Source organism: Pipistrellus hanaki, assembly GCF_964339955.1.
Source record: "Pipistrellus hanaki genome assembly, chromosome: 6".
Lineage (NCBI taxonomy): Eukaryota > Metazoa > Chordata > Mammalia > Chiroptera > Vespertilionidae > Pipistrellus > Pipistrellus hanaki.
The window spans coordinates 65,848,584-65,871,300 of record NC_140508.1 but is presented as its reverse complement, the minus strand read 5'-3'; the positions used below and the strand labels follow the sequence as shown (position 1 = coordinate 65,871,300).

Genomic DNA, 22,717 nt, shown 5'->3' with positions numbered 1-22,717 from the left:
GGGGGCAGGCTTCCTGGGCAGCGTGGGATGTAAAACCACATCCCTGACCTGCAACCACTGAACCACTCAATGCCAGCAGCAGGCACCCCCTGCCCAGCTCTGAGCACCACTGCTCTAGCCTTCTCCTCCCACCCACCCCCATGTATAATCAAGATTCCCAGAATTACCCCTCTGGCCTCGACTTGGCCTCCGGGCACCAGAGTACAAAATCTAAAACTGAACCTTGGCTCCCATTTCTCCTGCCACATCCACTTTGTCACACAGTCACTGGCACAGCCCAGCAATTCCTAGCTGTGGCGGGCAGCCTGCTCTACCCACTGCAGGGTGGTCAACAGCATCCTGGCTTCTACACCCCAGATGCCAGCAGCACCCCCTCCCCACCACCAGATGTGACAACCAGAAAAGTCTCCAGACACTGCACGGACCCTCAGGGGAGGGGGAACTGCCGGGTCTGGGAAGAGCAGACGTGGGCTAGTCTCCGTAGCCGCTAAGAATCCTTCTAAACTTCAGTCAGCTCACATAATGCTCTGCTCAATCCATGTTCCTCAGACCCCATGCTCTCTAACCCACCTCCTAACCTCCTGTCAGTCCCGGGACACACCACCTGGGCCTCCTTGCCACTCCTCGCAAACACAGGATCCTCACCCTCAGGCCTGTAACGTTCTTGTTCCTTCTGGAATGTTCCTCCTCCTGGTCCTGGCATGACTGGTTTTTCCTGTCATGTAACCCTCCCCTCTAAATAGGCCTTCCCTAGCCCTTCCACCCACTGAACCACTGCCTCTTCTCCCCACCTCCCCTCCACCACCTCTCTCCTTATCATATGAACATACTTCACCTTACGGAATGAACTGTCCTGTTTATCTACCTTGATGATTCTATGTTCCATTCTAGAACCCAAGCGTCGTAAGATCAGGGCCCCACACTCTGCCCCATGCCAACGCAATTCACAGCACATAACAGATGCTCAATAAAAACTAGAAAACAGTGGAATGAATCAGAAAAGTAATCCTATCTAATATAGAGGGGATATGCTAATTGACCATCACACCCTCACAAAGATGGCAGCACCCACAGCCAATAAGGAGGGAATATGCTAATTGATCATCACGCCCTCAAAGATGGCGGCATCCACAGCCACAAGATGGTGGAGCCCAGTCCCCTCAGCCTCCCAACCGCCCAGAGGGCGCCCCCTTCCCCCGAGGTTCAGGTAACCATGGCAGTGGCAGCAGCAGAAGTGTGATGGGAGCGTCGCCTTCCACTAATCACCAGGTTGCCTCTCGCCCCCGAGGACTCCTGGACTGTGAGAGGGGGCAGGCCGAGCTGAGGGACACTCTCCCTTGTGTGAATTTTCATGCACCAGGCCTCTATAACTTCATAAACTTAGGTAATTAACATTTCCAATGCCAATTGCTGATGAAGAATTTGATCTAAGAATATACTGCACATAAAAAAGGTAAATAGTGATTCATAATACTTGATATGCATGCACACATATAACATCAAATATATGTATTTCACATGAGAACTGGGTGGCCATGGTCAAGGGCAAGTACAGCTGTAAACACTGGCCTAAGATACTTCAACAGCCCCCAGGAGATCCCCCGCTTGTCCCTTTTATGGACCCATCTTCCTGTTCCTCTACCTTTTCAACGGTTTACTCATCAAAAGCACTCAAGAACCACACCAAAGAGGCCATCACAACTCGCAAACATTTCCAGGTGCCCCAGCAAGAGACTTTCCAAAACCCCCACTGACCCAGGTTAAGGTTCAGGATGCTCCCGGTGGTGGCCATCTTGTCTGTCTTCGTGATGATTGGCGTGGACGCTTGAGGAGAGAAAGGTTTCGGGCTGCCGGACAAACTCCCTGCTTGGCCCGTCTTCATGGAGGCCGGCGAGGCTGGAAAAATAAGGCACGTGTTAAAGGACAGAGTTACGCAGAAATAAACAAGTCAGACTTGCAGGTAGGTGTGGGGTGGGGAAGCGCAGAGAGACTATATCTGACTCCAGCAGGGCACCAGAGCAGGGGGGGAGCGGGCAGGGCTGGCCATTTGTTTCAAAGCAAAGGACTTCCCCCCCATGTTAAACCGTTACAGCTACCCAGGCAGGAGGCCTCCCAGTTACTGTATGAGGCACAAAGCTCTCAGGCAAATCGGCTAAGCTGCCACTGAAACTGGTTTGGCCCATTCATGGGTGTCAAAATCTCAAAGTAAACAGCCATTTTTTTTTTTACATATTTATTTATTTATTTGTTTATTTTAATATATTTTATTGATTTTTTTTTTGCCCCCCTCCCTCCTTCCCACACATCCCCTCCCTCCCCAGAGTTTTGTGTCCATTGGTTGTACTTATGTGCATGTATAAAAGTCCTTCGGTTGATCTATTATCTCCCCCAGATCTTCCTCCCCTCCCCGCTGTAATTTGACAGTCTACTTGTTAATATACTGTCTCTATATCTATCTTTTGGTTCATCAGTTTATAATGTTCTTTATTATCCACAAATGAGTGAGGTCATGTGGTGTTTCTCTTTCATTGATTGGCTTATTTCACTCAGCATGATGTTCTCCAATTCCATCCAGGTTGCTGCAAATGCTGAGAATTCCTTCTTTTTTATGGCAGCATTGTATTCCATTGTGTAGATGTACCATAGTTTTTGGATCCAATCATCTGCTGACGGGCACCTAGGCTGTTTCCAAATTCTGGCTATTGTAGATTGTGCTGCTATGAACATAGGGGTGCATATATCCTTTCTGATTGGTAGTAAACAGCCATTTAAAGCAGCCCCCAGCATGGGCAAGACGCAGAGACCAGAGCCAGGCTTACCAATGGCATGTCACCCATTTGTGGGAGACACAGGGGTCAGCCTCACAGCTGCTGCACGCCTCAGGAGAGCATGGGACACCCACTGCAAAGGTGCGATGCTGATGAAGCTAAATGCAGCCCCGAGGGAGTGGAGAGACATTGGTCAATTACCCCCCCTTTACTGTGCTGGGGGCCTGCCTCAATGTCCTCACCTGCCCACGGGGATGCTCAGAATGAATACTCAGTAATGTCTACACCAGTACACCTGAGGTCACCTGCTCTCCAGCACCATCACACCCTCACAAAGATGGCAGCGCCCACAGCCAATAAGGAGGGAATATGCTAATTGACTGTCATGCCTTCAAAGATGGCATCATGAACAGCCACAAGATGGCGGCACCCAGTTCCCTCAGCCCCCCAGCCAACGCTGCCTTTAACGGAATGCAGTGGGAAAGACTCTGGATGCAGAGAGAAGTGGGCTGGCAGCCAGACTGTGTGCACATCCCAGCTCTGCGGCTGATGTGTGTGACTTTGGGTGTGTTACCTCAAGTCTCTGAATCTCCTTTCCTAGCAGCCACCAGGAGGAACACAAACAATGCGCTACAGAGGGAGGGTAACAGCACTACACTCATCCGTGGTGAATAAATGCTTGTTATTCATTTATCCATCTCCAGTAGGGCGGTGTGCAGGAGGCAGCTGATTGATGTTTCTCTCTCATCGATGTTTATAACTCTCTCTTCCTCTCCCTTTCTCTCTGTAAAAAGTCAATAAAATATTTTTTTAAAATTAAATGGAAATATTAAAGTTTCAAAGATAAATGTGAAGCAATGAGAATTTTGTCGGAAGTGTGGTACATTAAATCAGCAGCTCTCAAGTGGGGAATGGAGGGGTGACTGTATGCCCAGGGGACACGTGACAATGTCTGGAGGCATTCTGGGGTCCTCACTGTGAACAGGGTGCGCTACTGGCATCGCCTGGGTGGGAACCAGGGATGCTGCTAGGCAACCTACAGTGCCCAGGACAGTCCCAGCAGAGAGTCATCCGGCCCAAAGTGTCAGCAGGGCCAAGGCTGAGAAACCCCGTTTGGAATCACGCGAGGCATTTTCAAAAGCAATAAGACATTTGGAAACGCTCATTCCAATTAAGCTTTGAAACAGAGGCCAGTCCTTTTATAAAGCCGTAAATATGGCCCAAAGGAAAAACCATTGGCCTTTGAAGCGCCAATAATTTAATAAGATTTTATACTTTGATGTGCAGTTTACGAGTGTGGGCTAAAGCACATCATTTATTATCTGCATTTGCAAAAGCCTCGCCTGTGCTAAGTGCTGCTCTGACTACATGAAAACGGAGTCTTAGAATTAAGTTAGGAAAAGCGGCCCTTCCCTCCCTCGCACCCCAGCCCTCCAGGGGGGTGGGGGTGAAGGAGGGGTGGGTTCATGTTAAATTTCCTGTTTATAAAACCTTGTAAACAATCTGTGTTCACAAGTCCTAGTGGTGTGCACGGATGAGCCACACAGAACATCACTGGACGGTCCTAGGACAGGACAGAAATGCTGTGTTGAAGGGTTACTTACTAGCATGAAAAGGCATTCAGAACACAAGGTTAAGTTAAAAAAAAAACAAAAAAAAAACAACACACTCCAGTCTACACCAGACATTGCAAACAGGTGATACATGCACCAAGCAGTGCCCGGATGCGTCTGATCTAGCATATTACTGTTGTTGTTTTTAAATGAGCCAATAAATAAAAGTCTGGGTAGTTTGCATTTAAAAAAATATTTGAAACTTCTCTTGAACAACCAAAAATCTGGCAACACTCAGCCCCCACTCCCACGTGGCTATAACCAGGAGGAGAAAAAGGCCCCAGTGGCCTTTAAAAAAAGGGATAGCTCAGCATAGCATGCATCCGATTGTAAACACGGCACCGCTCTGAGGAGTGTTGCACACACAAGCACACGTGTGTACATGTAATGCGTCACGATAAGGTGTATTTCTGCTTTAGCTCACCCCAGTCCCTACTACACACACACACACCCCCCTCTCGTTTCCACACCCGCCTGGTCTCTGGACGTATTTGAGTTTTCAAATAAGAGAATAACGTAAGCCAACCTGGAGGAAGGACTGGGAACCAGCTAAGGGCTGGCGGTGGTAGGTGATATCGTCTGTGGCTTCAGTCTTTGTAAAAACAATTGTGGTATAAATACATATTGATTTCACACTACAAAGGAGTTTATGGACAAAGGAGTGTTTTTCCTTCTTCTTAACCAGTAACCCATACAGAGCTGTAAGACCGACGGACCTTTAGCTCACGGGCCCCAGGATTCTCATCCTAAAACATATTAATGACTTAAATTGGGATCCCACAAGCAAATATTGACAACGGCATCAATTCTGGCCATGAGGTCTAAATAAAGGGGGAAGAAGGGAGAAAAAAAAAATCACTGAGAATATAGTAAACCACTTTGACCATTAAGACAATGGGATCCCAGTACAAGGGTTTGGGCCACGCAAAATGCTTCTCCAAAAGTTAAGTCCACTTCTAAGGTCACAGACACACAATTCTGAGCTCCTCCATCCACACACCCTCTCCCCTCACAAAAAGGGTTTACAGGTTTTATTTATTTCCATTTTATGTTGCTGGTTAAAAGTTTTTCATTGCTGTAACTCTATGGTTTTTCTATTCCTATGGCAATCTTTTTTTTTATTTTTTTTAACACAATTTTGGATAAATCGATCTTGTCTGACTATGGGAACATTTCAATAACTAGTCCACTTCTTCCAGTAAATGCTTTTATCACTGCAAACAGCAGAGGGCAGTAGAGGGCAATGGAAAGAAAACCAGACTAGCCATTTCTACAGTAAGGATGGGGCGCTGGGAACCCTGGCACCTCCCCCACACTCTCCGAAGGGACCTCAACTTGCCTTCTGTAAAATGGGGAGACTGAACCAGTTTCTCTTCATCTATATAATAGAGGTTGGCGGACCAAGCTACGGGCCAGATCCAGCATACCACCTGTTCCTGTATGGCCTGCAAGCTAAGAAAGTACTTATTTTGCCATTTTTATATGGTTTGGGGGAGGGGGGAAGAGGAATCAAAAGGATTAATAATTCACTAAACATACAAATTATATGAAATTTACACGTTAGTGTCACAGCCACCTACTGCCTGTGGCTGTGTTAGTGACGATGACCACGTTGAATGGTTGCGTGGTTGCGACCGAGGCCCACTAAGCCTAACACATTTACTCTCGGGCCCCTTACAGAAAAGGGGGCAATTTGTAAGATTAAAACAACTCTGAGTATCACCTTCTCTTCCTGAACTACTCACTGGCTGTACAACTCAGGATTAGCCAAATGACCCAAGCACATCCCAGCAAGGGGATTGTATCTTGGGAGAAGGACTTGAAAGTCTACTAACTTAGGACCTAAAACGCTACTCAAATGATCAGGAGCTGTGCCGGGACTTCCGATGGCATTTCAAACCCTGTACCACCCAAGGGAAGAACGGAGGAACTAGAAGCACTAGAACGTGGCAAAAATCGTGGCAGTGCAGGTTCCGGCAACAGTGGTTCTTCCCGGGCCTGCTGCCGAGGTTCAGTTAAAGCACCTTCTCAAAGCACGCTCTCCCCGGGGCCAGCAGGCCGCGAGTCTGTGCGATCGATTAGGCACCGTGTTCTGTCAGCTGGGCGTGAGTGGCATCGTGCCGTGGAATAAAAGGAAGCTTTTAAGGATGCTGGCCAGAAACTAAAGGGTGAGAGGGAAACTTTGTCCTGAAACTATTATATGTCCACACGAGTTACTGCGTACTGACCTAGAACAAAGGCGTCTATCTTACTATTCCCGGCACCTCCGTCCTAAGCCTCTATGTGTTCTCTGATTCGCTGAATCCTTCTCAGAACCTATGATGCAGATCCTTTCCCCATCATGCCGTTACAGATGCAGAGACGAAGGCAGAAGAGCTGAGGGACCCTGACTCCTGCCTCGCAGGCGGGAGTGGCAGACCTGGGATCGGAGACCAGTGTCCTCATGCTTAACCACTCCGCTACCGCAAGTCTCACAATGCCAGGCAGCTGTTACCCCGGGGACTTCTGAGGAGCGGGGCAGTTCCTGGGGCAAGAGGAGTACTGTTTACCCCGCTTGTTTCTCTGATGAGTAAGCATGAAACGATGTCAGTGCACGGGTTGGATAGAACCGTGTTTCCATTAAAATAAAATTCTCGAGAAAGGAAAACTGGTGCGGGGAGTTGCTGGGATGCACCTAAGGGGCCTTTGAGCTGAGCCCCGAAGGATTTCTAACCATCTCTGCCCACTTCTAGGAGTGACCTGCAAGCTGGCCTGCTGGGAATGCTTCTATTTTTTGGTCCCCATCAGCAAGGATCCAGCTTCGTCCCTCTTTCCCCTGGAAGGAAACCCCAAGGATTCTCCCTGGGATTCTACGAAGCGGTCAGCACTGGCCACCGAAGCGGTCAGCACTGGCCACCAGTGTGGAAGCAGTAGAAATCCCGGAGGCAGCCGAAACCGGTTTGGCTCAGTGGATAGAGCGTCGGCCTGTGGACTGAAGGGTCCCAGGTTAGATTCCGGTCAAGGGCAGGTACCTTGGTGGCGGGCACATCCCCAGTGGGGGGTGTGCAGGAGGCAGCTGGTCAATCTTTCTCGTCGATGTTTCTAACTCTCTATCCCTCTCCCTTCCTCTCTGTAAAATATCAGTAAGATATTTTAAAAAGAAAAGAAAAAGAAATCCCGGAGGCCTCCTCCACCCGCCCCCGCCCGGGGCTGACCTGTGCTCTTGTCCAGGAAGTCCATGGACTCCTCGCTGGCGCTGAAGTGGCTGGACAGGGCCTTCTTCTCGGGGTCCTGCTCCACGTCGGAGCCGGTGTGCACGGAGGAGTTGGTGCTCATGGGGGAGCGCGGCATGTCGGACAGGGAGATCCTGCGGCCGGCGCCCCCGCTCAGCATGGGCTTGCTCATCAGGATCTTGGGGGAGGCCGTCATGTCGAAGTTGAGCTTGACCTTCTCCTGCTTGTCTATCTTGGCGGCGCCGGCGCTGGGGTTGCTGGGGTCGAGCAGCATCTGGTACTGGCTGTTGGGCGTGTAGGGCGTCCTGAACGGGGAGTAGTTAAAAACCCCGAACTTCCTGCGAATGTTCTCCACGTACACCTCCATCTCCTGCATTGCACTGTTGAAGATGCTCTTTGTCTTTTTCACAGAAAAAGGAATTTCTTTAGACATGAGGTAGCAATTATTTATGGGAACCCAGGCTCTAGGAGGGCGGGAGAGAAAGAGAGAGAGAGAGAGATTTTAAATCGACGTTGGTCATTTCCAAGATTTTTACTTAACTTTTTAAAAACATTTACTTTGGGGCGGGGGAAGAGAAGAGTGGGGGGGGGGGCAGTTATTAAAAAAAAAAAAACAAAACACATTTACTTCGTTGTGGTTAAGAACATTTAACAGTTCTACCGTCGTAACAAACGTGTAAGCGTATGACACAGAATTGCCGGCTATGGGCACAAGGTTGTAGGTACGTCAAGAGGATCTCTAGAGCGTATTCATAGTGTAACTGAATAATTATGCCTGTTAACTAATAATTCCCCATCTGCCCGCCCCGAGGCCCTGGCAACCACGATGGCACCTGATTCTATGACTCTGACATAGATTCCTCACATAAATGGAATCATGCAGTGTGTGTCCTTATATGATTGGCTTATTTCACTTAGCATGCTGTCCTCCCGTTTCAGCCGCGTTGTGGAATAATTTTTAAGGCTGAACAGTACTCCACTATGTATGCACACAACACTTCCCTTATTCACTCATCAGTCAATGGAACATTCGGATTGGTTTCAGAATTGGCTTTTCCCTAACACAAACCCAATCAGCCTCGTATGCTTGCCAAGATTCTTATAAATGCACATTCCTTTCCCTTGTTTTAAATGACCTGGTTTGAGTGGTTAATATATAATCCACTTAACACACATGATATGTCACCAGGACTGAACACGACCATGAACTTAGCCAAAACATTAAAAGCCTCAATAGACTTAGTCATTTTAATCCATAAAAAATAGCAACGCCCCTTTTGGCTTAGGGTTGGTAGAGAAGAAGAAGACAGTCATTGCATCCGAGACCACACCTGCCAAGAGAAAATTACTCCCTGGACTCACTATTTTGCACTCAAACAATAAAACGTTTTCTCTTTTAAAATTGGGGTTCTCTAGATGGAGGGAGTGGAGGGGGGGGGGGTCAATTGGGGGAAAGGAGACACATGTATTACTTTAAACAAAAAAAATTTTTAATGAATTTAAAAACTGGGGTTCTCCATGGAGCAAGGAGGAAACAGTGGAAAGCCATAACCTACAAGGAGGTGCATGGCTCTGAATGGGAGATACTCGCATGGAAAACCAGGAGCAAACAGCCCCTCACTCAGCCTTCAGCTGTGCACCCTCCACTTCCCAGGCCGGTCCCACCTCCCTACTTTCCAACACGCGCCCCCCTCTTCCCGCCCCCCCCCACACACACACACACACAAACACCCCCCCGTGGGCTCTGCAGAGGCTGCATGAGAACATGAGCTGCTTTCCCGGAATCAGTGACCCACGTGACCTCAGGCAGGAGATGGGCACACAGCTCCCATGCTCTGGGGAAGGCAGAGCTGACACAGAAACATCCACGCTGTGTCTCAGGTCACCTTTGATTCCCCAGCCTCAACCCGGTTTGCAGCTGGGAATCTGGTGGGAGTGAGCTCTCCAAGGAGGCCCTTGGCTTTCTCAGACCATCAACTCCAGCCTGGGTCCCGCTGCAGAAGCCACGTACACGGCGGGAGGAATTAAACTCACGGCTGTCTGATGCAAATACCATCCCCCTAAAGTGCCCTGTATGCCGAAACCGGTTTGGCTCAGTGGATAGAGCATTGGTCTGCGGACTGAAAGGTCCCAGGTTCGATTCCGGTTGGGGGCATGTACATTGGTTGCAGGCACATCCCCAGTAGTGGGTGTGCAGGAGGCAGCTGGTCGATGTTTTTCATCGATGTTTCTAACTCTCTCTCTCCCTTCCTCTCTATAAAAAAAATCAATAATTTAAAAAAAAAAAAAAGTGTCCTGTAAGCATCAGCCCCACACTACCGAGCCGCCCAAGGTTTCAAAAAGAGAAACAATAGGAACTTTATAGGCTTCACCCAAATTCTAATGGTTGGCATCTCGCTCCTATTTTTAAAAGAAAAAGCAGCCCAGGGGAAATAAAGGATGTGCATGGGGCAGAATTCAGGGCACAGGCCGTTTGCAAGTCTTGGGGGTGCTAGATTGCAGCGCACACTAAATCAGAACCCCCAACATCTGCGCTCTGAGTGCTGGGAGCGACCAGCTCCTCATCCAGCCCAGCTCGCTGCTGCTTCTATGCCAAGACCTGAGGGACCACACCTGCAGCCCCGGAGGGACGACCTGGGCTCCAGGCGTGACAGCTGGGGGGCAGGGTCCGGACCAGGCGGGACCAATGTGCGGAGCGGCCAGGCTCCTGGGGCGGTCTGCAGACACGGGACTCCCCGCCCCTGAGAGATGGCAGCCTCCGCGCTGCCACCAGTAAAAGGGGAGACGCTCCAGCCTGGAGGGGTGCCAAGAGGAGCAAACAGCGTGCCCCAGTCCCGGCACCACCAGGAGCCGGTCAGCCATCGGTCCCCGGGACCGAGTTCCCCCCACACTGCCATCTGGGATCGGGGCCTTATGTGGTGAGAGGCCACAGCGGAGGTTCTTCCTAGCTCTGGGCCTCAGTTTTCTTACCAGTGAAATGGGGATAAAAGCAACATTAAAAAAAAAAAAAAAAAAAAGCACTTAAAACAGTGCCTGCTACATCGCTGGCCCTCAGTCAATGCCAGCTCTGTGGGAATTTAATAAGGTGTTTTTTTTACTTAAAAAAAAAACATCAAAATATATTTTAATAATTTTTTGAATAGCATTTAAAGTTGTGTGTTTAGGTTTTTTTTAAAATATATTTTAATTGGTTTTAGAGAGGGAGGAAGGGAGAGGGAGAGAGAGATATAAATATCGACGAGAGAAACATCAACATCAGTTGGCCGCCTCCTGCACACCTTGTGCTGGGGAATGAGCCCAAATCCTGGGCCTGGGCCTGGGCCCTGACCGGGGATGGAACCAGTAACCTCTTGGTGCAGGGGCTGATGCTCAACCACTGAGCAACACCGGCCGGGTGAAATAAAAAGATTTTAAAGGACAAAAGGCACGTAATGAGACACTTGAGAACATGCCTTGATTTGCACAAGGCCTCCCGGGCCCCAGTATTCATTGCCTTGATGGTGGCAAGTAGTCGTCTGTAATATGTCTTTCTCTGTTGCCTTGACCTATTTCACTGACACCAGTCAAGCTCACATTTTGGCCCCACATCCCCGAAAGCAAGCTCCCCCTAAAAGGGACAGCATGCTCCCCGCCTTGCAGCCTCCCTGTCGGTTCCCCGCCATGGTCCTGGGTCTGACCCAGAGCCAGCTGTGGACAGCGTGGCTCCATTCTGCTATAGAGGCATCTTGGGGGAGGGAGGGATGCTCATCCTGGAAGGAGTGGCTTCCCCCACCGCTGGCAGGGCTAACGAACACAGCATACTGGCCCTGCCCCACTGTGCGTGTCCACACACCTTGCCCAATGCACGTCCCTCACCCAAATCGAGCCCAACAGCTCAGCATGTTCCCCGAGGGAGCAGAGGACACCGAGGGAGCTCCAGAAAACCTAACCAGGTTTGTGCTGCTGTCTGAAAAAAAACAGCCTCCAGAGCTAGCCAAGTTCATGCCCCAAAGCCACCTTCCGGGGGCGTCAGGAGGAGAAAAAGGTCCGTGCAGAGCGGCTCAGCTGAAAGTAGATTCTAGGGGTGGGGGAACATCGGGTGCACAGGGGCCTGTATCCTAAGGCTACCCCATTGTTATCCTGCAGAACAAGAATAGCCCCAAACCTTCAGGACGGTTAACACCTGCATGTTCTAATGAAGAGGCGGGAAGGCAGGCACCTGCCACCAAGGCCTTTTGCTCTTCACATACAAGCCAGGCCCCTGACAGCAGCCCATGTGATCCGGGGACTGCCCAGCCCCCGAACCCCACGTCTGACCACCCTCTCCGCCCTCATCCTGGCTTTTCCCCGGCGCCATGGGCCTTGGCCCTTCCGCGCCCGAGTCTCTGCTCTCTCTGGCCCCGCTACCCAGACCTTCACTGGGCCCCACCGTCCGGCCCCTGCTGACCCGAGAGCATCGTTCCTGCCTGTTTATTGTGTGTTCTCAGTCTTGCCCGCTGGGATGCCACCCTGTTGATGGGCAGACACAGTGTTGTCTGCCTACCCAATCCTAAGGCCCCAGCATCCAGCACACAGCCTGGCCCACAGCAGGCACCAAATACCTATTTCTTTCTTTTTTTTTTTTTTTTAAATATATTTTATTGATTTTTTACAGAGAGGAAGGGAGAGAGATAGCTAGAAACACTGATGACAGAGAAGTATCGATCAGCTGCCTCTTCCACACCCCCTACTGGGGATGTGTCCGCAACCAACGTACATCCCCTTGACTGACCGGAATCGAACCCGGGACCCCTCAGTTTGCAGACCGACGCTCTACCACTGAGCCAAACCGGTTTCGGCCAAATACCTATTTCTTTGAGTGAACAAATAAAAGGAATTTTTAAGAGAGTTCCAACAAAAACAGTCAAAATCATGTAAAGGCTAATCCCTCCTATCAAACCCTCCATCATCTCAGCTAACTTCCATTTCGCCTCCTGACATGGTTGGGCCTGGGTTCCTAGTCAATGGCTTTGTGGGTTACGTTGGAATTCACTCTTTTCTTTGACTGGCGAGATGATAAGCAACATTCACCAGCGAGCGGGGTGCGGCCGATGCCGGTGCGATAGGAAATCGTAAGCTGCATGGCCCGTACGCCCGGTGGCTGTGTGTGACGTTCAGCACTGTGACTTTTACACCATCTCCCCCGCACACTCCCACGCTTTTGTCAAGTGGCTTCCAGAGGGCTTCTGCCTTATTTAATCATAACTTAACTCGCCAAAACGGAGCTAAGATATTAGCTGCTGCTCATCTCAGCACACCTGTGGCTCTCGAGCACGCAGGGGGGGCTGTGCTCCAACGAGAACTGCTAATCACGGGAGTAACTCCCTTCGCAGTGGAGAGGCTGGGAGGGAGGGCTCACACCTGCCAGAGCAGTCCCCCGTATAATTCCTCATTTAGCTTCAGAGAAGGGGAGAGGAGGGGACAGCAATAGGAGATCCATTTACCAGTAACCTGGGAAAAGGCTTCTGATCACAGAAAGCATTATTTTAAAAACCCATTTGTACACCAGTTCGATTTACCCCAGGGGGAAAAAAAAAAAAAGAACAGCAGCCTTCAAAATAACCATGGAACCTTATTTTGGAGCTGGTTTCCATCAACAAAAGCACGAAAGCAAGATTCTCTTCTCACGTGCCTGAAAAAGCTGAAGCCCACGGCATTGTTTCCGGGCCAACACCAGGCCCAGGACAGGACTTTCAAACCACGGGATCACCGGTGGGTATCGTGACAATGAACACGACGAGAGCCACCCCGTCCGCTCCTCCTCGTACCCACCGCCCGTATCCAAGGCTCAGGGAGAGCTACACGCTGGCAGCCCGTGTGCAACGCCCACCTGTCGTGTTGTCCAAAGAACCGGGCGTCCACCTGCCCATCTTTGTCCCTCAGCGCTTTGGCAGGCCAGAATGGGAAGCCCTTCAGTTTGGCCCAGACCAAAGGATGCGGATTGCTCTAGGAGAAGAAAACAAAATCCGGAGTCTGAATGCGTTTGGCAGCAAGAGGCAAATCATAGCGCGTGGCCCGTGGGGATGGAGCGAAGCAGAGGGGACAGAGGCCACAAACCGGAAGAGAACCGCTTCGACAGTCTCCCAGGCGGTGTCCCCTGGGCGAAGACGGGGGTGGGGGTACACGGTGACACCAGGAACTAAGCGCTGACAAAGCGGGGCTTGGACACTGGCTGGTGCCGCGGTTACCTGGGTGGCCCTGAGCGAGCCCCCACCTTTCTGTGCAAAACTCAGAGGCAGCAGCACTCAGAGCCTCTGTGAAGGTGGAGGATTGCACGGGTGCTGTATGTGCATGTGATAAGGGGCAGGAGTGGCCTCTTTGGTTCTTTATGGAGAGCTCCTTAAACCCGTAACCATTTACGGGCTCATCTCCAGGGGCAGGGGGAGACAGAAACTATTCCACCGCCACCGGCCCATGCCAAAGCTGCAATTCTCTACCCAGAACCCCAGGCTGGTGCATGCAGAACCACAGGGAAACTAGGGTGATTTTTCTCCCGACCCCCCCACCACCATATTTAGAGAGACCATGGACGTAATCCAAGGAGGTATTTCCAAGCCTCTTAAAATAGATTTGTGAATGACACACTCAGTGAACACTTGTGTCACTCTCTGCACCACGCCGGCCAGTCGCCGCTCTCTCCACCGGCTGCCGAAGAGGTTTCTCCCACCTGCGCTGCTCTCCCTCTGCCATAACTTCACCAGTAAAAACATTATTTAAAAACGCCATCCAAAGTCTGGCCGCACAAGCCACCGAGAGAACGCTGCCGTGGGTAGTCAGTCATCCGGGCACAGAGCTCAGATAAACGAAGCGAAGGAAATCCAACTTACACAAGGCTCACAAAACCAGTTGTCGCGTTTTTGGCAAGCAGCTAAGTAACACTCCGGACACACTTCGATTTCGTTCATCTGTAAAGCAGAAATAGGTTAGAAGGGGCCACGCCAGGGGGCATGCTAGACCCTCGGGAAATGCAAGATGACATTGGCAACTAACATTAACTGAACAAAGTCACACATTAGAAAGACTCTCACCCAGCCCAGGCCGCCATCACCTCTCCTGGAATACATACCAGCTCCCTCTCACTCCCCAGAGTCACAGCAGCCAGAGCCACCCTCTGCACACATAATCTGAATCTTCTACCAGTGCTTCTTTCCCACGGAGGCTTCACGCCTCCAGGAACTACTGGGGTAAGGGGAGGGAGGGGGGCGTGGTTTGCAGGGGGATCTAAGAGGTACAGAACGGTCCCCCACAACAAAAAATCTTCTGCCTCAAATGTCAACAGTTCCAAAACTGAGAAACCAGCAGTGAAATCTAAACACCTGATCAGTTCCTTCAAGACCAGGTGTGATCTGGCCTCATCCACCTGCCTCCAACTTGCCAGGCTCAGTTTCTATGCATCTCTACTCACACCATCCCGACCAGTGGTCGGCAAACTGCAGCTCACGGGCCACATGAGGCTCTCGAGCCTCGGTTTGCCGCTCTGTTGGCTAATGAGTTTGCCGACCACTGTCATATACCACCCTTTACCTCCTTGCACACAATATGCCACAATCGCCTAATCCTCACAGCTTCGGACTACACGGTAACATTTAGTCTAGCAGTGGTCACCAAACTCATTAGCCAACAGAGCGGCCAACTGCGGCTCACGAGCCTGAGCTGCAGTTTGCGGTCCACTGACCCAGACGATTAGTTAATTCCGTGTTGCCCTATTTTACTGACAACCTGAAAATAATATTACTTCCTATCCCTCTTTTTCTTTGAAATTTTATGTTTTCCATTGATTTTCTAGAGAGCAGAGAACAAGAAGAGGAGGGTGGGTGGGTGGGAGGGAGAGAGACTGATGTGAGAGACACACATGAATTACATCAAATTGTTGCTTCCCACACACACCCGGAGCCCCGAACATGGCTGGGGATCGAACCTGCAACCCAGGTGCATGCACTTGACCAGAAATCGAACCCATGACCGTTCAGTTCCCGGGCCAGTGCTCCCAACATTGAGCAACACTGGCCAGGGCTCCTTCTCCCTCTGAAGAAGTGCATTTTCCCAAAATATCATCATGTCTTAGTACCAAGGGCCCTGGAAGCTCACGGAATGAATCTGAATTCAGACTCCACGGTTTCAGATGGAAAACATGAGGAGCCAAGAAGTCAAGTAGCATGGCCACGGTCTCACCGCAGCCGGTGGCAGGGCCAGGAGCTGAACCCAGGCAGCCGGGCTCCAAAACCCACACACTTCACCCCTGCCCTGTGAGCTGCTACATCTTCTGTCACCACGAGACTTAACTTTCTCTCCCTCCTGCAAGGCGCCAAATACATGGCAGGCGCTCAGTAAAGAATTAATTATTAATTTCATAATTATAATTTGTGATTACAGCTGAAAAATTAATGTCGGGGTGTGAAACCTTCCTACCCAGCCTACTTCTATTCTAACGGTCCTGGGTAGAACAAAGTAATAACACCATGCCCAGGACAGCCCTGTCCTGGGAACCCACTAAGCCACAGTGCACCGCCAACAGGGAGATTAAACAACGCCAGAAAGCGCCTGGGCAGGGTGGCTCAGTTGGTTGAAGCATCATCCCATACACCAAAAGGTTTCAGGTTCGATTCCCAGTCAGGGCATATACCTAGGTTGCAGGTTCAAACCCCAGTCAGGGCATGTACAGGAGGTAACTGATCAATGTTTCTCTCTCCCCCGCTCCCTTCCTTTCTCTGTAGAATCAATGAAAAATATCCTCAGGTGAAGATTTAAAAATCTGCATAAAAATGTCAAACAGACCCTAGCTGATTTGGCTCCGTGGATAGAACCTGCAGACGGGAGGAACGGACTCGCCAGGACCACTCTGGCTACCCACTGGGAGAGCATGCACATGGACACTTCAGCCACCCTCGCCTCACTCTGGACGGGCTGAAAACACAACAGCGGGAAACACATACCTCATGCTCACAGATTTTGATGACTATTTTCGCTATTTGCGTCAATTTGTGATTTCCTAAGGGAATAAGAAAATTGGATTAATTCAAATGGAATCATGTCTATGCCCAGCCCTGGGATTTTATTTCTACTAACAACCTTTTAGCTTGCTTTCTCCCACGATGAAACTTTCAAAGGCTAAATAAAAACCAGGAGGTTCTGGCTTCTCGTGCCGGTCAAATTGTGTGTACTCTCCCATAACTGTCGGCCAGTCTCTGTGTCTTGATGCCAGCTTTTCTGGAAATGAGCCATTTGTGGCATTTCCCTACAAGTTTTGAATTCATATGGAAAGATGCTTTTACAGCCAGGCTGGCGCGGCTCAGTGGTTGAGTATGGACCCAAGAGGACATGGTTCAATTCCAGAGCAGGGCATGTGCCTGGGTTGTGGGCTCGATCCCCAGTGTGGGGCATGCAGGAGGCAGCCAATCAATGATTCTCTCTCGTCACTGATGTTTCTCTCTCTCTCTCTCTCCCTCCCTCTCTCTTCCCGCTCTAAAATCAATAAAAATTATTTGTAAAAAGTAGGTGCTTCTTTACATTTTAAAGGCTCAAGTTAGTGGAAAGGAGTCCTCCTCTACCCACTGTCCCAGACTCCCACCTAAGAAGAGTACGGAGGGGGAAAGACACTGAATTACGTAGCTCTGGTGGACGCAGTGCCTGAAAGCACATTCTCTTGTTAACCCCTCAAGAAGCCATAATATAGGGAGCAGACATAAATATTCCCATTTCACTCCTGAGTTAGCCAAGGCTCAGGCTACATCACTAGCTCCCTTAGCGAGTGAGTTAAAGGTCTGGCCTCAGAACTCTAAAATCCCTTACCTTTGCACTAAACCAGAGGACAAGATGGTCAGAAACCCAGGTTTTCTTCAAATGTTACTTTATTTTCAAAAATTGTATGTTCGCTGGCAACAAGATTTCTCTCTCTCTCTCTCTCTCTCTCTCACACACACACACACACACACACACACACACACATCAGCACCTAGGTTTCTGGCTTGCCTTGAAAACTCAGGGGATCTGATAACTCTGCCCAACAAGCCACGGAGTGTCCAGGGGCAACCCCGCCCAGCCAGGCAGGAACCCCACCAGAAGAGGCAGGCAACCCCCCAGCGTCCTGCTCTCCCCACAGCAGGTGCCAACCCTGTCTCACCAGTCCTCATTCACTTGTTTATAGGTTTGAGTTTATTATAATCTTTATCTAAATTCTCAATGCCTAGTGACTCTCCTCCCTGCCTGCACCCCAACCTGCTGCTAAGCAAAACATGGGCTGTGAGTAAACCTCTACCATCCGTGCGTCTTTCCTTACACATTACCTAAACGTCTGTGCTAGACCCAAAGGCATGCAGGGAACAAGACGGGGTACCTGACTTAAAGAGCTTACATCCTGATAAGCAACTCAAACCAATAAAAACAGCACCGTCCAGAAAGGGTAAGAAATGCTGCCGCAGTCAAAACCGGTTTGGCTCAATGGATAGAGCGTTGGCTTGTGGACTGAAAGGTCCCAGGTTCGATTCCGGTCAAGGGCACGTACCTTGGTTGTGGGCACATTCCCAGTAGGGGATGTGCAAGAGGCAGCTGATCAATGATTCTCTCTCATCTGTTTCTAACTCTCTATTCCTCTCTCTTCCTCTCGGTAAAAAAATCAATAAAATATAAAATAAAATAAAAAGAAAGAAATGCTGCCGCAGGGAAAGGCAGGTGCGGTGGTAGCCCTTAACAATAACATAGGATATGGTCTCGCTCACCAGGGAAAACTCTTCAGAGGACTGAGAGGCTGAGGCTGAAGAATAAGAAACAGCCTTTAAGAAAAAGAGGAAACGCCTGTTCCAGCAGGGACAAGAGAAACAGGATCGGGCAGGACACTGAGCGATCTGCTAGCCAGAGGGAAACAGAGAGGATTGTGGGAGAGAAGTTGAGGCAATGAGAAAGATGCCAAGGAGATTTTTCTGTCGAGAAGGCTCAATCCTCTAAATCCACGACAATCCATTCAGAATATAAAGCTCTCCTACAACTCCTACAACAATAGAACACAAAAGTCCAACTTTTTAAAGGAGCAAAAGATTTTAAAAGGTCGTTTAATAAAAGATATACAAATGACTTATAAGCGCACAAAAAGAACCTCAATACCATTAGTCCTTACAGGAAGATGAATTAAAAACCGCCATGACATAATATTTCATATCTTGCCAAAGCCGATTTGGCTCAGTGGTAGAGCATCGGTCTGCGGACTGAAAGGTCCCAGGGTTTGATTCCGGTCAAGGCATGTACATTGGTTGCAGGCACATCCCCAGTAGGGGGTGTGCAGGAGGCAGCTGGTCGATGTTTCTCTCTCATCGACGTTTCTGGCTCTCTATCCCTCTATCCTCCTCTCTATAAAGAATCAATAAAATATACTTATAGAAAAAAAATATTTCATATCTTCAAGAATGGCTAAAATTGTCCCAACTGGATTGGCTCAGTGGATAGAGCATCGACCTGCGGACTGAAGGGTCCCAGATTAGATTTGGGTCAAGGGCCTGTACCTTGGTTGCGGTCACATCCCCAGTAGGGGGTGTGCAGGAGGCGAATGATTGATGTTTCTCTCTCATCGATGTTTCTAACTCTCTGTTTCTCTCCCTTCCTCTCTGTAAAAAAAATATATAAAGAATGGCTAAAATTAAAAAGACTAACAATACCAAATGCTGACAAGAATATGAAGCAACTAAGGCTCATATAAGCTGTTAGAAGGAGTGCAAAATGGCACACCACTTTGCAAAAACAGTTTGGCAAAAACGCTTATAAACTGAAATACAAAACTATTCAGTGCTCTAGCTATACCACGTCTAGGTTTCTACCCAAGAGAAATGAAAACGTCTGCCCACACAAAGACACGTGCAAGAACTCTGACAGCAACTTTGTTCATAGCAACCAAAAGCTGAAAATAACACAATACCCATCAACAGGGTGAGTGAATAAATAAATTCTACGTTGATAAAACTAACAAACAGAGCAATAAAAAGAAATGAACCACTGACACACACAACATAAATGAATCCCAAAAATATTATGCTGCATGCACGAAGCCAGACACAAAAGAGTCCAATTCAATCTCTGGCTCCATTTACATGAAATCCTACAGTATGCAAAACTAATCCACAGTGACAGAGAACAGAGGAGTAGGCGAGATTTACTGGAAAGGGGAAAGAGAGAATATAATAGGATGAAAAAATTCTAGATCTTATTTGGGGTTGTGGTTACACATATGTCAAATATATAGAATGTACACAATAAAGCCTGTACCTTTTATCTTATGTTATTATTACTCCATGACAATGAAGTTTTTCAAAAAGGACAGGCAGCAGCATCACACAGCCAGTTTGGATGTCAACTCAGATGTAAAATACTCATAGTCACCGGCCTCTATTCACAAACATCAGCAATCCCTACACAAGTATCCGAAGGTATTAGCTCTCATACCTGGTTTTCTATGAAGAGTGGCAGAATGGGCAACACACACAACATCCTCTCTTTCCTGGGCATCATCTAGCACTCACCCCCGTTATAAATGATGCAGTTGTGCAAAATCCACTTGGCGTCAGCCAGGAAGGCTTCGGTGCAGCCATACATTTTCTTCTTCGCGTTCTGGAGAGACAAGCCAGAGGCGTAATCACCACCGAGCCCACACCAGCCACAGCCAGCAGCATCTGCGCCCCCACATAATTTTCTTAGCAGTCATGTGCCAAATTAATTAATGCTTTTACTCATTTCCCAAGATGCTGTTATAGTGGAGATGTATAACTCCATAAAAATGCACCCCCTGAATGTATCACACTAACCTGAATTTTCTATTTTACAGCAGCTTATTCATATGGGAGAGGACATAACATATACTTATGTATTTATTATTATTTCTAATAGTCTCCCATAAGCCTCATGACTGAGAACTCAATGAGGCAGTCATTACCATTCCCACTTTACAGACAGGTGGACCGAGGTATAGACATGTTAAGGAACGTAGGCAGTGTCCCAAAGCTATTCATGTATGAAGCTGGAATTCCAGCCCTGCCTTTTCTGAATGCCTGCTTTTTGGAATACCATGAGCATGTGTGCAATTTTCCAAAAGCAGGTTGGATGAACTGTTTGAAGAACATCCGTGCACACACGTTTTTCCCCTCACCCATGCTTTCCTCACCCGGATTTTGGTGTCAACAATTTGAAAATCAACACAGGATGTTGTGCACAATCTATCAGTTTACAAGTGTCATTTTCAGCATGGAGATTTAGCATGAATTTTTAAAAACACCTCCAGGCATTAAAGAAATACGCTTATCGGTAAAAATAAGTCAAGTTCTATGAAGCCATAAATGCACTGCTAATGCGAAGGTTTCCCAGACACTTAATTTTCTCTTTTGCCCTCCTGCTGCTCTCATTAGCACCTCCGCAAGGGAGAGAAGAGGCGAGGCTGAAATCCATCAAACCGCCAATTTCTTAGAAGCTATGACTTTTTCAGGTGGAGAATCACAAGCACAAGTAATATTCGGAGCTTATCCTTGGACTGCAACGCTCCATTGCAATCCTTGCAAAAATGTTACAGAAGAAGTTAGGGAATAAAAATTCTTCCATCCCAATAAAAATTCAGAGAGGACATGCAGAGAGACCATCCTGAGATGGGGTACAAAAAATGAGGGAGGATCCTTGGTCATCTCGACAGCCGCGGGGTACAACGGTGGGGTACAATGGTGGGGTGCTCTGATGGAGGCCAACCTTTTCCAATGTGCACAGGTCCATGGGGTGGAAGATGTACTCTGCGTAGTCGGGATGCTGCTCCAGCGGAACAGGCTTCTGGAACGCGTCTGTCTACAAAGGAAAAGACGTGCACACACGCAGACACGGGCCCATTACTGCAGGGGAAGATCGAGCATGAAGACCAACAACGCACTTTACACAGGAAACAACTTTTCAGACAAGAGGCTTCTCAGGTTTTCACAGAGAGCGATCCTGAGGAGCGGTCCAAATCAGTTTTCCTTCTAATTCTGCCTTCTTATCCATAATCATGGACCTGGCCGTGTTCTGGTTTCATTTGCTCCCTTTTCAAGATAATATGCAAATAACAGGTCCTGTTCTTCTTACACATGGAGGAGCAAAAGTAAGTTCACAATTGAAAATAACAGTAAATAGTAACACGAGAATGAAGTGTGTGTTTCACGTGCTCACTGCTGTAAACCTAGTTTTGCCCCACCCTGTATTAAGATGGACAAGAACAACTACCAATCAGTTCCTTTAGACCGGAACGTTGAACGAAGTTTATCAATACAGGGCAAATACCCATAATCAAAACTGACTGAGGACGAACTATGGCCACACCTAGAAATTGTGGCCATAAGTAAAGCTCCCAAAGTGCCAGCAGATATTTTGCACGTGGGAGAAAATTTTAAACAGCGAGATTTTGCGTCTCCTTTAAAAAGCCCAGTTACTCCAACAGGAACTGTGTAAGTTTCTTATCTTGATCCATTTTCTTAAGCCCTACTTGAATCAGCTAAAAATATAAGCCTGATTTGTTGAAGGGTGGTATTTATCAATAAAAAAAATGATTAGACGATCTATAATAATTAAAGCATAATATGCTAATTAGACCGGACATCCTTCCAGACAACCTTCCGGAGGGAAGCCCGGGTCCCGGGTGCCTGCTGATGGCCCGGGTGCCAGAGGGAAGCTGGTGCCAGCAGCCAGGGGATGGAAGGCCTACCCTTGCATGAATTTTGTGTATTGGGCCTCTACTTTAGTTATAAATACCAAAATGTACTCAAGCAAGGGATCTGAGTGGGTTACCATTTGCAGTCAGCTGAGCCCTTTTATTCAGAATGAATGGGTGGCCATTGTAAGTTTAAAGGATGCTACTGCAGCCCTAGCCGGATTGGCTCAGTTGGTAGAGCAGCAGCCTGCGCACTGAGGGTCTAGGTTCAATTCCAGTCAAGGGCGCATGCAGGGGTTGCAGGCTCGACCCCCAGTAGGGGGCTTGCAGGAAGCAGCGAATCAATGATACTCTATCACTGATGTTTTCTATCTCTACCTTCCTTTTTGAAAGCAATAAAAATTGTTTTTAAAAGATGCTGCCACAAAAATCGGCAACTTTCTACAACGATTGGTCTTATCCTTT

At 48.6% G+C, this 22,717-nt stretch overlaps 1 protein-coding gene across 31 annotated transcripts in view; it reads right to left on the bottom strand.

Annotated features, from left to right (window-relative positions):
• ZMYND8 (zinc finger MYND-type containing 8) overlaps window positions 1–22,717 on the bottom strand; it is a 103,809-nt gene that overhangs the window by 29,186 nt on the left and 51,906 nt on the right. For all 31 annotated transcript variants that reach the window (XM_084887481.1, XM_084887483.1, XM_084887460.1 and 28 more), the window contains 7 exons: window positions 21,325–21,417; window positions 20,115–20,202; window positions 16,545–16,600; window positions 14,439–14,516; window positions 13,442–13,557; window positions 7,576–8,057; window positions 1,756–1,896 (listed from right to left, as the gene is read on the bottom strand). In XM_084887481.1, the coding sequence (XP_084743607.1) occupies window positions 1,756–1,896; window positions 7,576–8,057; window positions 13,442–13,557; window positions 14,439–14,516; window positions 16,545–16,600; window positions 20,115–20,202; window positions 21,325–21,417 (1,054 nt within the window). The remainder of the gene's footprint in view (window positions 1–1,755; window positions 1,897–7,575; window positions 8,058–13,441; window positions 13,558–14,438; window positions 14,517–16,544; window positions 16,601–20,114; window positions 20,203–21,324; window positions 21,418–22,717) is intronic.